This window comes from Phycodurus eques, chromosome 4 (assembly GCF_024500275.1).
Source record: "Phycodurus eques isolate BA_2022a chromosome 4, UOR_Pequ_1.1, whole genome shotgun sequence".
In the NCBI taxonomy this organism is placed as follows: Eukaryota; Metazoa; Chordata; class Actinopteri; order Syngnathiformes; family Syngnathidae; genus Phycodurus; species Phycodurus eques.
This window is the reverse complement of record NC_084528.1, coordinates 17,684,560-17,699,717: the sequence shown is the minus strand read 5'-3', so window position 1 is coordinate 17,699,717 and position 15,158 is coordinate 17,684,560. Positions and strand designations below refer to the sequence as shown.

The 15,158-nt window shown below is 42.0% G+C and overlaps 1 protein-coding gene across 2 annotated transcripts in view; it reads left to right on the top strand.

Annotated features, from left to right (window-relative positions):
* The window catches only part of cicb (capicua transcriptional repressor b), a 68,552-nt gene that overhangs the window by 33,152 nt on the left and 20,242 nt on the right, over positions 1–15,158 (top strand). For both annotated transcript variants that reach the window (XM_061674332.1, XM_061674330.1), the window contains exons 3-9: positions 8,568–8,717; positions 8,810–8,978; positions 10,158–10,269; positions 12,574–12,756; positions 13,380–13,512; positions 13,588–13,772; positions 14,423–14,561. In XM_061674332.1, the coding sequence (XP_061530316.1) occupies positions 8,568–8,717; positions 8,810–8,978; positions 10,158–10,269; positions 12,574–12,756; positions 13,380–13,512; positions 13,588–13,772; positions 14,423–14,561 (1,071 nt within the window). The remainder of the gene's footprint in view (positions 1–8,567; positions 8,718–8,809; positions 8,979–10,157; positions 10,270–12,573; positions 12,757–13,379; positions 13,513–13,587; positions 13,773–14,422; positions 14,562–15,158) is intronic.

Genomic DNA, 15,158 nt, shown 5'->3' with positions numbered 1-15,158 from the left:
CAACTCAACTCAGGAGCCCCAAATTTGCATGACGCTGCGTCGCGATAGCCAATCGACATTGAGAACGTACACAACATCCTGGAGTTGTTGATCATAACAATGGAAAATAAAATAATCTTCGCTGGTTGTGGGCACCCAGAGTTTTTTTTATTAACTCCTGCTACTAATACCAGGACTGTACAAATAAAAGAGCAAGCCTGGAGGATTGTGAGCAAGGAATTTGGCGTATCCGGTAAGTATTGGTTTACATCTGTCAATTGTACTTTACTGTGACCCAAGCTAGCAATAGCGTTAGCTCTCGCTCTCTCACACACACACACACACACACACACACGCACACACTCACACATAAGCAAATGAAGCAAATTCCTGCAGTCAAACTCGCGCAAGTAATGCGAGGCGAATGTTCACTTTATGTCCGGTGTGAACGAGCATTGAATCGATCGGTCAATTGAGGATAGACGCTGAGATATCGCCTATACTACCAATCAGAGCAAAGCTGTTTCCCATATTCAAATTATGGAGAACAGCGATCCAATCAGAGCAAAGCTTATTTACATATCAAATACTAATGAGAAATCCAGCCGTCTTATCTGCCAGGTGTTTTTGACCAACTAGAATAGTTTTAAAAAGGGTATTCTTGGCATTTCCAACCAAAATGATCTTGCAAACCCGATAAAATGACATCAAAGATTATTAAAACAAAAAAAACAAAAAAGTAAAGTTGTGGCATGGGATCTTTAATAATAATTTAAATACTTTTGTATTGTCCTATATTTAATTGCAGCGTTAATGTTCGGACTTTGAATAATGTTACGGTGGCTTACAATAAATAAGCAATATCATACAAAAGGTTGTGATGTTGTAATGTATATCATCACGGGTTCGTATGTAATATCGCTTTTATACAACAGTTCTACAAGCGCCATTCATTAGTTAACAGTAGGAAGCAACAACAAATTATGATTTGTTTGGATTATTGTTTTTTGGCTCCTCTTACACAAATAGCAGCAATCAGTGGCGTTAGCTGTGGAATTAGTCGTTAGTGCAACATGCTGACTAGCTGAGACGTCAGCTTCAACATTGACCCAAAAAAATAAATGAATAAAACTTGTTTTATTGTTTCACTTTTACTGAGCGGCTTGGACGATGTGTCGTTAATGTGTCGGTACATCACATGAGTGCAGCATGAGGTTTTCGATGACATCTTTGGGCTTCTCTCCTTGCCTTCGTCCTCATGTGACGGATAACCATACTTTAAATCAAATGGTATTTCTGGAACTATGTCCATCTTTGTGACTCCGTTTTTAACAACCTACAGTAATGTCGGCTAGACATGGACCGTTGTTGTGGGCCAAATAAACGGTTTAGAACACCTGTGAGGTGATATGCAAAGACAGACTCCCAATGTTGTTGAAGTATATATTATCACTCATGGAATGACTTTTGTCCAGTCAAACTGCTTGGTCGGAACTAACTGTTGTATAATATACTTTATAGCAATAAAATCTGTTTCTTGGTTTCGTGAACACTTAGGCCTAATATGTTACTGTATTTTAAAGTCCGTCATGATTGTGGTACTTGGAGAGCAAAAGTATTTTTTTTAGATAGTATACTTTGTGTAAAAAGTCATTGCTCCAGGCTGCGACTAAGTGCCACAGCTTTTTATTTCCATTTGGTGTCAATGTAACCTGTTTTTATTTATTTTTATTTAATAATTTTGCTATTCAAATCCAACATCAGCACACCAAAATACAGTGGTACAGTGATTTATGAGTGTAATTAGGACTGATCTTAAAACTTAATTTACTTGCACAGTAGTACCTTGACTTACGAGTTGAATTCATCCCGTATCCAAGCTCATAACTCAATTTACTTATTTGCAAATAGCTCTATATTGCAAAATATAAATACAAAGACATAATAAAAGACGATGTAAAGGATTAAACTGTTTTTATAAAGTGTAATTTAACCGAAAGTCACACAGATGCATAGGGGACGTGGCCTAGAGAGTGACATCATTAACTTCAGTCACACCATTACTGAAGTTCAGTGTTCTGTCGGTTCGATGCTCCTTGTGAGTGTTTTCATTTTGTATTTGTGTGATTGACTGTTTGTGCTGTATACCTCCAAGCTTGTACTGCTGGAGGCCCTCAGTTTACAAAGGAGTTCCGTTCCTATGGTGGCGACGTAACCTCAATTTGTACATAACTCGGAATGCACCGTAATCCATCACAAACGCTAAGGTAACCTCGAAACTTCGTATGACGGGACCGTTGTAAACTGTTTTAAAGCTTTCAGAAAATGTTTCCAAAACATGTTCCCAATATGCAGTAAGAAAAATCAAGTGTTCAAAAAGGCAATATGTGGTTTCACAATATTCAGTGAGAAAAATCCAGGCTATCTCAAAATCTGTCTGAATGTCTAAACTCTGATGCCTGGCATGTTGCAGTACTACAGTGAACAAGTGCAACTCAAAATTCGAACTTCTCTGTACTGTAAAAACGAAGAAAAAAAAAAGAAAAAAAGAAAAGAAGTGGCCTGGGGTGTTAAAAGAAGAATGTTTAAAGAGGGTTATACCTGTGAAGTCACCATGCATGCTGTTGCTTGTTATCAAAGTTATTTTGTTGTTTTTATGTTTTACAGTAGTTAACTTGTTTTTACACTTGTGTTACGAAGTGTATGTGTCACTGTCACATTAGACATTCATTAAAATGAGGACTGCTTTGTTTGTAATTTTTTAACTTGAACGTTAAGTTTTATTATGTTGACAGTCTGAACCTGGTACATCCATCCATTTTCTGAGCCGCTTGTCCTCACAAGGGTCGCGGGAGTGCTGGAGCCTATCCCAGCTATCATCGGGCAGGAGGCGGGGTACACCCTGAACTGGTCGCCAGCCAATCGCAGGGCACATACAAACAAACAAACCATCCACACTCACATTCACACCTACGGGCAATTTTGAGTCTTCAATTAACCTACCATGCATGTTTTTGGGATGTGGGAGGAAACCGGAGTGCCCGGAGAAAACCCATGCAGGCTGGGGAGAACATTCAAACTCCACACAGGCGGGGCCGGGAATTGAACACCAGCCCTCAGAACTGTGAGGCAGACGCTCTAACCAGTCGTCCACCGTGCCGTGAACCTGGAACAGATTACTTCCATTTCCATTATTTCCTATGCGAAAAATAGTTGCCCAGCATTGCAAAATGGATTGTGTTTGAGTCATTTTTTTTTTCTTTCCTATGTTCAGATATCACTTTATTTCCTCTGCCAAGCAGGTTGTTTTCATTACCATTCATTGAATTAACTTCTTTACTCAAAAATGACACACAAACAATTTTTTTAACATCTTAACTTATTGTTTTACAAATGCGAAAGACCCCATGACACAAGAAGAAAAAAATCGCCAAGTGTGTTCTTACTGTTCTTACTTACAGTGTGTTTTGTGCTTGAGATGACAGCACAGTACACCACACACATAAATGATATCGCGGACAATTGCCAGTCTCCTTCCCCCAAAGAGGGCGAGGAAAAGTCACTCTTAACACACTCCACACCACAGGATAATTGCTCAGAATAATCTTTTAGAGACATCTGATAATCGGGCCTTTGCTCACTTTGATCGCAAGAGTGGGAAAATGCTCAAATTTGACCCAATCCTTTTCACAAGTGTACACAGCTTTAACTGATTCCCACAAAACAGCTGGGGTGGGGAAATGGGTCAAGGAAGCATCTGTTAACCGAGCCATTATTGTGAGACGGTGCTTTTTAAACATTCTACTTCATGTCTTAGTTAATAATGCATGAATCTTAATGAGAGAGTGCAGGTGTACAGCTTGGTGCTGAGGGGGTTAAGCGTTTTTACAACAGATGGCAGCCTGCCAGAGTCTCTCCGAGCATCTCTGGTCACATCTCAAGCTCTTGATGGGCTGACCGTAGTGGAGACCCCTCCCAGTATTGTATTTGTCTGGATGTGCTAGCTCAGCATGACTCATGCTTCTTGCTTGACAAACAAAGCGATTGCTCGCACTGTTCAAGTTCTGTTCTCACAACACTTTTTCGTCTCGTTCCCTTTGTCTGTGGCCTACCCTTCCTCTGTTTGAGAGAACTTGTGTTTTCACAAATTCTTTTCACTCCTCCTCCTCCCCCATCCATGCTTCCCCTGGTGAAAATTACTCTCTATTTTTACCCACCACTCATGGACCGTTTCAGCCGTTTCCTTCTCTTTCAAGCGACCTCCTCTTTCCCGTTGGCCCTCTCCCACCCCTTATGTGAGCGTGTTGCATCAGAACGCTTCACTCTCTGCTTTGAAAATGTCGATTTGTCTACAGTGATTTGAAAGATATTAATTGTGCAAAATGACATCATCACCTCCCTTGCCTTGACTGTGTTTTATAGAGCAATTTGCTGCCTTTTGAAATACATATTTTGTGGGTGATTTGTGATCAAGAACTTTGATAAAACAGCTTAAAAATAGTCAAACTGACTTCAACGTCCTCATTAACATAAATCATATTGCAAAATCTTACGGTACAGAGCTGACTAGAACCTCCCATCTGAAACAAATTGGAGTGTTTGTAGAATTGGGCAGGGTCTTATAGAGCACCCGCGAGCGCATTGGTTGGCGTACTTCTGAGTATCGGTGTGCTATTGGTCGCCTTCCACGTCTGTCTACACTTACTACTACAGCCTGCACCAATAGTACGAGCCGGTGTGGGGGTGTAAACGAAATAAACTGTTCTCCGTTTTCTGGAGAGTTTAATTCGAACAATAGTTAGTGTTACTGTAATAAATTTAAAGTATATATGTTGTGTTACCGACGGTGGGTCGTATTTTTAAACAAGCTGTAGATTGGACCATAGACAATGCGCCGATGATATTTGCATATGACTGGCATTCCAGTGCACGTTCTGACCAATCAGAGTGGACGGCGGGCACATGATAGGGGGCCGTTCCAGCCAATAGCCGAATCGGGATTGGCGGAGGTGGGCGGGACAAAGGCTGGGCGAGGTTGACAGGAGCAAGAAGGGGAGGGCAAAGCAAAGCAGCCGAGTTTACAACAAGAGGAAGAGGAGGGGAGGAAAAAAAAGAGAATTACCTCGGCCGAGGGGGGCACTTTCGTGGACCGGATTAAAAAAATAATAATTAAAAAAAAAAAACGAAGTGGACGACGTGCGCCTGTGGTGTCGTCCGCGAGAAGCGCCTAGCTAAACCTTGCGTGTGGACGGCGGCGCTCTCCACGACACTCGCCTCTTGGGCTTCCGCGGCCGAAACGCTTTAAATCCAAGGAGGAGGAGGAAGAAGAGAGAAACGGGCGGTTCGTGTCGTTTTTTGTGCGTCCGCTCACCGGAGTAGTCGCCAGGGTTGTCGTCTTATATCGGGGGCGGTGGTGGCTTACATTGGTCAGGTTGTGATGGATGAATGCGCCAGTCAGCGTCATCTGCCTGTACCTAGCAAACAGGTATACTCACGAGACTGTAATGGGCGCGCTCATTCTTCGCTTTAATTCCGTGGAATAGGAGCGTTTCATTCGGTCGCCTCGATGGGCTGCGACGTCCCCAGCGGATAGTAGTTAGCAAACGGACAGTCGAATTGTGGACAGTGAGTGGTTTGAATGCGTCTTTGCAACTAAGACATGAGAACACCCGCGTCGTTTTGGCGTTTATCTGTGCGGCGTGTGCGCGATCAGGGGCGTGCCCGAGGACTCGCTCCGGAATTGGGCGCCGCGGCGGTTCGGGCTCCGGTGCTCGCCTCGGGCATGTATGCGTAACAAAACAAAACAAAAATACATAAAAATAGTCAAGCCCTATTGGACGCACGGCTTGTCTCTTTTTTTGTTTGTTTTGTTTTGTTTTTGTTTTTTGTTTTTTCCCCCTAATCAACTGTAAGCGGCTCCGCTGTGTCTGAGGGGCTCCAGTTATGCGCAGAGAGGGTCGTGACATGACCCTGGGAGACTGCGTAGTAGCCGGCCTGATGTTGTAATCCAGGTCGTGGATGCATTGGAGGCCTCGTTAACTCATTCAGCCCCACGACCGCATCACTAATGTAAACAAACAACCGGGGCAGGGCATCAGGGGTAATTGGACCAAAGCCAACAAGGGAACCAAGTCTTTGGACCACAATCGACTCTGTTTTTGTCACATTGAACATTTTCTACTGCGTTTTGTTCACCTTGGAACCCAAACCATACCTCTCCATTTTTCCTGAGCCTACTGTGAAGGATGACACGGATACAAACAGAAACCTCCTGTCGATAGCAGATCAACATTTTTGAGCATTTCCCTATCTCTCGTCGAAGAGAGCACTGTATAAAAAGGACACATTACCAATTGAGTTTCACATTTTTATTCAGGAGAAGTGTCACAGATTTTAACTCCACCATGTTCTCATCAGAGAATCCTCAGTATCTTCGCCAAGGATTAAGCATGTTTGGTTAGTTCATGTTCAATTCACCCATTGTTAAATTGCCATTTATTTAGTGTGTCAGCTGTATCAATCTAAAATTTCCCTGTATCTTTCTTATCAATGAGAAATTTGCTACATGCCCACAACCCCAGCCAAACACAATTTCTTGGAAAATATTGTTTAATACCCATGTTTTGGCAATACATAATGTATTTATGTACAAATTTAGGACATCCTGCTGTAGACCTGTTTAAAAAAAAAAAAAAAAAAAATTCTCTCCTTTCAAGCCTTTGCCTTACTTTACCTGTTTATATTTATGGCTCCAACAATAGATCATTTGCCTCATTCAATTTTCCCCTATCAAGGAAATAAAGCAGACTTCCTCCCCAGCGCCCTTAAAATTGACATACAGTGGTGTCTCAACTTATGAGTTTTTAATTTGCTCTGTGACCGCACATGTGACTCAAAACACTGTCAAATTGTGTTTTTACATTGAAATGAATGGAAATGCAATTCATCTGTTTCAATTTGTGCATCATGGATTTCATGCTTTACTGCACATTGACATTGTGCTGCATCTTCTGGTGTGCATGCCTTGATGACCAGAGGTAGTATAATACAAATAGATAGATGAAGCAGATGGTCTTTTAAAGATCGGTAAGCTGCAGTAACAGTTGTTTTTCACAGAGGATAAATAATATATGCCTGTGAGTTTTGTTATATTGTCCATCTTCATGTGTGCTGCACTGGTTTGGTTCAGCCATACTGTAATATCTCAACTCTGAATGTGGGTTGTTACGGGCAGGCCTTTTGATTGGCGGTTGTGACATTAAAGAGCAATGGAACCAAGGAACATTACATAATATGAAAAAGCAAAGAGACATATGCCTGGATCAGACTATAAGACAAATTTGGTCTTTCACGATTTCACTATGTCAGACTACTGCCATTAAAATCTTGCCATATCTCGATCAAACAGTGGCAACACTACACGACGTTTTCGGATACCACCATATCCCATCTTTTACCATCACTGGACTTTATCTTGTCAAATCAAACACTGTCGGGAGGCATGACCAGAAAACGTGTCACCTTTCACCGCAACCGGATACAACTGTTACCATGGTGACAACAAGTTGTCAAACAATAGGTTGCCATGGCAATGTTGGGGAAAAAAAGAGAAAAAGAAATCAGGAGAGGATGTTTTGGGCTGTCCATTCAAGGAGGGGTTGAGGTATGTTCATGACTTTGTAATACAAAATGGCTCGCAAGCAGGCAACAAAATGTTGCGTAGCCTAGCAAGCTAGTGCTAGCAATAACGTTTGTACGTAAATATGCTGGCATTCTGTCGATGCATGCGCTAAAGCTTTGGTAAACATGGGTTTGTGCGCGTGAATAAAATGTGTTGAAAATGCCCGCAATAGAAAATTGGGCCAATATTGGGGCTAAAATCCTGTAGTCTGATTGAGGCATAAAATGGAATGTTGGCTCAAGTCAGGGAGTCTGTGCGTGGTGTGCTTGGATGTGAGTGGTAGCCGATAGCAGCTCTTGTATGTGCATTCTGTTGTCGTTCGTAGTAATAAAGCAACTGTCTCATCCTTCAACCACATACGAGGACATTATATTACATTGCTTAAAGGGTTACAACTACCGAGACATCGATGCTACTTTTGTTAACCAGTCTATGGCGTTTTGCATTGTATGTTATCATTAAGCTAGCAGACTTTATTTGGGCAAAGGTATGTGGTTTGGTTAAATACACAACATGTAATTCTCTTTGTTTCATGCTTAGTTTTAAAGTAAACTTCAACAGGGAGTGGCAATAAACAGCTTGAGCAAACATCAGCCCTTTTTTTTATTTTACGCTATCTGCTTCATGTTGTGACATTTGGTGTCACCATCTAGTATTCGTAACTCAAAATTTAAAGACAAAAAAAAATCGTCAGAGCAATAGCTCATATCTCATAACATTTGTTAAGGTCACTCATGAGTCATGTACCACTGTATACTGCACATAAAATAGTGACCTCGTTGCAATAAGCATGGATAAAAAAAAAAGCAAAACATTGTGCCTGAAACAGTTGACGTCCCCCCACCGAAAAGGATCCATTTGTGGATTCTGACCCTCAGTTTGCACAAATAGTGTCTTCTCCCCACAGTTTGGACCAACGTGGAGCCTCGTTCCGTTCCAGTTTTCCCCTGGCATTCTTTAGTGCCCTTCCTGGCACCCACTCAATCAGACCCCACCTCGCAGCCAGGGGAGGGCCAGCACCCTCTCAATCACACCCACGCAGCCACCTTAAAGACAGGTATGACTGATCAAATCGGGCAAGGTTTGTTCCCTATGTCATGTTAAATGCCTATTTTGCTCTTAATGTGTCACCTATGTTGTTTTCCTCAGACTGTCAGATGGGTGTGGGGCCACCACCTGAACCTGCCGAGGCCCCTCAGATTTTGGAGAGGGGTCCCCTGGCTCGGCATGCCGCTGCACCCGAGGAGCCGGAGAAGGAGAAAGTGGACGGGGAGAGGGACAGGCCTGACAGCGAGACGGAGAGCGATGTGGACGACCCGTATGTTCACGTGTCTTCTTTTGGCCACCTCGCATACGCATTTCTCTGAGTAAAGTGGGGTACACACAGCGATTTTTAACAACTTAACCGATAAAATGTGAGAGACCCCGCATGACGAGGAAAACATTGCGAGTGTACTTCTTGCTTTTTTACTATGTGGTGTACTCTGAATGACCAACAGCACAATCGTGAGTCCAGATGTCTGTCGTAGTACCAAGACTGACCTGTGAGAGGGAGCACGGTGCCACAGGACATCCAGAATACCGTAATATAAAATGAAGAAATAGTATTAATTTAAGAAGAAATGTAAGCCACTAAGCTAGCTGTTACCATACCTTGTAACTATATTATGGTTCTTCTTTTTGTCATTTCGAGTGTGGTGAATAACTACGAAGAAACCAGGTGGTCCTCTATTTGTGTTCAATAACAGATTTAAGTCGCTTCCTAATTGGCTATTGCTCCGTTTCATGTCATAATCACAGAGTCCATGACTTTGCCCAATTCGGCATAAGACCTGGCCTTTGCCATTGTGAAAATTGAACAGATTTATGATTGTCGGTCCTGACTGTAGTCGGAGCAGATAGGGGTGGAAAAATAATTAAGACACCCTACACCACAGGAAAATCTTTTCGAGACATCTGATAATTAATGTAAGCCTTTACTGATCACTAGGGGGCCGTACCGTTTTCCAAGATCAAGGAGAGAGAAACAAACACTCTTAACACATTCCACACCCCAGGATAATTGCTCAGGATAATCATATGACAAATGGGCCTTGCCTATTTTTGATTGGAAAGGTGGAAAATGCCTAAATTTGTGTGTACCCCTCTTTAGCATTTGTGAATGTTCGTACTGTAGTGCGTTGTGTACCCACACATGCAGGGAGTGAGTGTAGTTTTTGCTCTTAATTTGGTCATCGGAAGAGCTCAATGCAAGAACAAAGCAGAAAGGAACAAAAGCTTTTCTTCCTTCACTGCGCTCTATTAGCACATGAAAGGCAGTGGCCTCATTGGAGATGAGCGTGTGAAGTGAATCGTGTCTAATAGGAAATAAACCCTTAGTCTTTAAATATTCAAAGATTTGAGATTTAAAGATATTAAACCAGTGCTAATAGAAGGGCATTTTCAGGTTCCTACTTAACTGTCCACTTCAATTAACTTGAATTTTTGTCTCTTGTAGCTTCCTCCCTGGCGTTGTGCCAGAGCAGCCCATCTCTTCGTCACCTGTTAAGCGACGTACCCAGTCCCTCAGCGCGCTGCCCAAAGATGGGGACAAGAGCAGCCCCGGAAAGGTAGTTTTTTTCTCCGTTATCAATACAGTTGAAAACTCGACGACATTTTGTGCACCATGAGAGAGGATTTAGTTTTTTTTTTCAGTGCAAAGGCTCCTTTATACTTGCGCGGGCGGCAACCGCACTGACATCACTGCGGCTATCCCGCGTGCAGTTTGCCTTTATACTCAAGCACAACCCACGCGCACAGTTTTGAAAATGTACTGCAGTTCCCCTCCAAGGTGTTCCCGGGGGTGTCGCTACAGCTGGTATTGGCTAGGACACCACAGGGTGGAATTTCCGCTGCATTTTTTGGCCATTTCCGGTAGCCATTTTTACTTTCCTTTCTGTAACAAGGAACATAGCAACAACAATGGCGACCGTGGAACAGTGTCTGCAAGAATCGCAGGGCCCATAGAAACAAACAACCATTCACACTCACATTCACACCTATGGGCAATTTAGAGTCTTCAGTCAACCTACCACGCATGTTTTTGGGATGTGGGAGGAAACCGCCGGAGTGCCCGGAGAAAACCCACTCAGGCACGGAGAGAACATCCAAACGCCACACAGGCGAGGCCGGGATTTGAACCCCAGTCCTCAGAACTGTGAAGCAGCTGTGCTAACCAGTCGCTCACCGTGCCGCCCAGGCTTATTTATATTCCCCAATTTTTTAAGTTAAAACTAAACTAAATGGTGTATTAAGAAACTACTCTAATAATAATACTGTACGCAGGATTTCGTTTACATTTTGAAGGACAAAAGTTAATTTTGTATGGACGTAACATCCTTTAATCGTGTTACGTTCAGTTGTTCAGTAGTTGTTGTTACTACATTTTAATCCCAAAGGAGATATTTTTGTTCATTTGTTGTTAAATTGCCAAACATTTTGACATTAAAAATATTACTCCCCCATATTACTCCAATTCTGAAGTCTTTGCACTGGCTCCCAGTCAGCTTTAGAATAGATTTTAAAGTTGTGCTACTGGTCTATAAATCACCAAATGGTTTAGGTCCTGAATACATGAAAGAAATGCTAATGAATTATGAACCTAGTAGGGCTCTGAGATAGGCAGACTCTGGTCAAATAGTGGAGCACAAACTCCAAAGCAAGCACCAAGCAGCCAATATTTTACAATATGCATGTAAATACTGTATCTATAAATATATAATATACATCGTGTGCACAACATCAAGACAAAAGATAATGCATTGTTGGGATGCCAGTACAAGGTAAATATTTTAATAATTTAATGTTTAATTGTAAATATGTAATTGTTAGGCGGCACGGTGGGCGACTGGTTAGAGCGTCTGCCTCACAGTTCTGTGTGGAGTTTGCATGTTCTCCCCGTGCCTGCGTGGGTTTTCTACGAGCACTCCTGTTTCCTCCCACTTCCCAAAAACATGCATTAATTGGAGACTCTAAATTGCCAGTAGGTGTGACTGTGAGTGGGAATGGTTGTTTGTTTGTATGTGCCCTGCGATTGGCTGGCAACCACTTCAGGGTGTACCCTGCCTCCTGCCCAATGATACCTGGAATAGGCTCCAGCACGCCCGCGACCATAGTGAGGAGAAGTGGCTCAGAAAATGGATGGATGGATGTAATTGTTATTAATTTATTCTTTTAAGCATCATTATTTATTTGTGCAATTGCAGTGCCTTGATTTTAGTCAGTTAGTACAGAGTCATTAATTTCTTAAAGTGGCTTAAATAATACAGTATAAAGACGCCATATACGAAATAATCACGAAAGGTTAACGTATTATATCATGAATATACGGGGCCAGTGCAAGTTCTGACAGGGCCAGCACCAGCTCAACACTTTAGGATAATTAAACGTGCACCAGGTCAAATTGACCCAGGAACATTATTGTTGTTCCTTGGAAAAAATGTAACAGGAGGGTTAACTCTCATGACTAGTAATAGACTTGAGAGGTGAGTCTTTTCAGATCAGAGCTGACTCTGCGTATTACATTCCATTATTTTATTATTATTATTTAGATGGCGAGATTTTGTACATGTAAGCCAGGACAGAGATGTGCATTACTTTTGCTGCTACACATCAATAAGTTCAATTTCCTGTTCTATGGCTCAAGGAGTGTCCACATTGCCATTACTGGTACCCTTCTGTCATGTGGCGGTATCATAAAGAACAAAAAAGCCAAAGAAAAGATGAAACACTGATTGTATGCATGTCAGTCTTTTACAAGTGTATTTTTGTTCAAATTACAAATTGTATGACTTAACTTGAACCTTTGAGGGTCCAGTGTATAATACTGGAGTTGTCCATCTTCCATACATGATGTTTCTGTCTGTCTTTCTTAGCGGGAAAAGGACCACATCCGGCGACCGATGAACGCCTTCATGATTTTCAGCAAGCGCCATCGAGCGTTGGTGCACCAGCGACACCCCAACCAGGACAACAGGACCGTCAGCAAGATCCTGGGCGAATGGTGGTATGCCCTCGGACCTAAAGAGAAACAGAAGTACCATGACTTGGCCTTCCAGGTACACTAATGCTTTTTAATAGGGTGTTTAAAAAGAAAAAAAGGATTTAAGAGATAATTGCTTTTTTTCACAAATTAAAACAGTTTCCAGGTGCCATAATAACATGATTGAACATGCTTTCGTCCAAATGCCCCACGGATTTATGACACTTAAAGCAAGTACGATAGAGGTTTAATTGCATTTTCACTCATGAAGGCAGCATTTTGTCACCAATCTAACATTAATCTGTACAACGAACAAAATTCAGTGCAGCTCTGTTTACCCTTTGGCTTTGACATGATGTGCGGCATGGGTGTTACTGCACTACAGTATTTTATACGGTGTAGTCCGGCGGCTGCTTGAATATGACTCCGGATCTTCACCAAGCCTAGCTGAAATGTCAGGTGCGGACAAATTTGTTGTGTGGGACGGTTACTATGTAATAGTAGAGTGCAGAACGGTTCACTCACAGACACATTTTCTGAAATAGAAAGATGACAAAAGAGTTTCTTGATTATTTAATTTCATTCTTTGGCGGGCAGGCACTCCAGAGACCCCATTTGTTTTATACAGGACATTTAAAAAGTAAAATTTTCATTACATATATGTCCATGTACTTATTCTGAGAGTCGTTCTTTTCCCAGGTAAAAGAGGCCCACTTTAAGGCCCACCCTGACTGGAAGTGGTGCAACAAAGACAGGAAGAAGTCGAGCTCTGAAGGACGTGGCGTCCCTGGGGGAAAAGATATCCGTGAGAGGAGCATGTCTGAGTCCACAGGTTGGTCTCTCAACCCTCCAAAGACATGACTCTTGTAGATTTTCCTTAACATCCCTTTTTTTTTCCATCTGGTAGAACCACATTCTGTGGAAATGAAGGGAGTGGTGGGTCCGGGTCTGGCTGCCATGTCTGAGAGGAGTCAGACGGCAGAGGGACATCTGAGCCAGCTGACACGTCCCAGAGCCTTCTCCCAAAGTGCCGTGCACAGCATGGAGAGGGGCGACAGGGGCAATACACAAGCCCTGGCAGAATTGGCACAGGTAAAGATGAAGGAACACACAAATTCCCATTTTGAGCCTTTAGTCACAGTTGTTCTTGGAAAATGCAGTTCACGTGTGTAAGTGACTGAAAGCCATAAAAGTCTAAGTTTAGGGAAGAAAGGGATATTTTAACAAGTGAATTTTCAAAATATAACTTTAGTCATGTAAAATTACGCCTTTGATTCTTTCAAAAAATAAATAAAATAGAACTGTATTCTCGAAAAACAAAATGGTATCCTCTACAAATAAGAATTTATTCTTACATACACATAATAATAATAAAAAAATTTCTTAAAACTGTATTATTCATTCAGGGAAGTCAGATTTATTAGATTTTTGTCACAATCAAATCAGCACTAATAACTTGTCCAAAACTAAGGTATGGAGGATTAATTGGTTTATTTTCTTTGCTTTATTGGCATGCTGGTCCCCATTTGTAATTATGCGACATAAGTTATTGGTAATTATTTTGCGGACCCCGAAGCTATGGCTCATAGACCCAAGTTTGAGAACCGTTGAGGTAAGGCATCTCAAATTTGTCTAGCTGTACAATTTATTGCATTTCAGACATTGTGCAAAGCCAGTGATAATTTGTGATTGATTTACCTTTTTACCAATTTTTCATTTTTATTTTTATTTTATTTTTTTAGATGTGTGGGGACGGAGGCAGCCAGTTTTCCAGCCACGCTCCACCCCTGTCACAGTCCCAACGGGGCGTCAGCGAGGACATGACCAGCGACGAGGAGCGCATGGTCATCTGTGAGGAGGAGGGAGACGATGATGTAATCGGTAAGAAACGGCAACTAAAGTTTTACTTGAGGCCGTCAACAGTACTTCCTGGAGCTAATGTAGAGTAATCCCCAAAACTACAGCCCTAGCGTAGTTATGTGGCTATGGCGCATTTTGACCTAGAAATTTGGGTTACTCCGTGTCTGCCAATCTATTGTACTTGGCCTGGGCGATATGCCCCAAAAATTAAATCTCTTTTTTTTTTCTCCACAAAAATCTGATTTCCGATTTTTATTGCTTTTTTCATGTCGATAAATCCCTATTTTGTAACCTATAAATGGGCACTATGTATTTGGCAATCTTGAGAGCAACTGACTCCATAATTGGCTTCAACTGCACTCCTTTCTTGTAATACGTAAAACAGTGGGAAAATGTTTCTGCTCATTTGTTTCTTAGTGGGAATTAAAGTCGCTAGTCACTTTCTTGAACAATAGTCACTAGAGGAGTCGGGAAAGTTGCAAAGTTGGCAACACTGACGAGGGTTTTGTAAATGAGCTCCTCTTTGTTCAGAGCCATTAATCAATAACATGTATTATTTGACCAGCCCTACCTTGTACTAAATGTGTTCTGGAATTATGGCATTGAATGTCAAGTGTA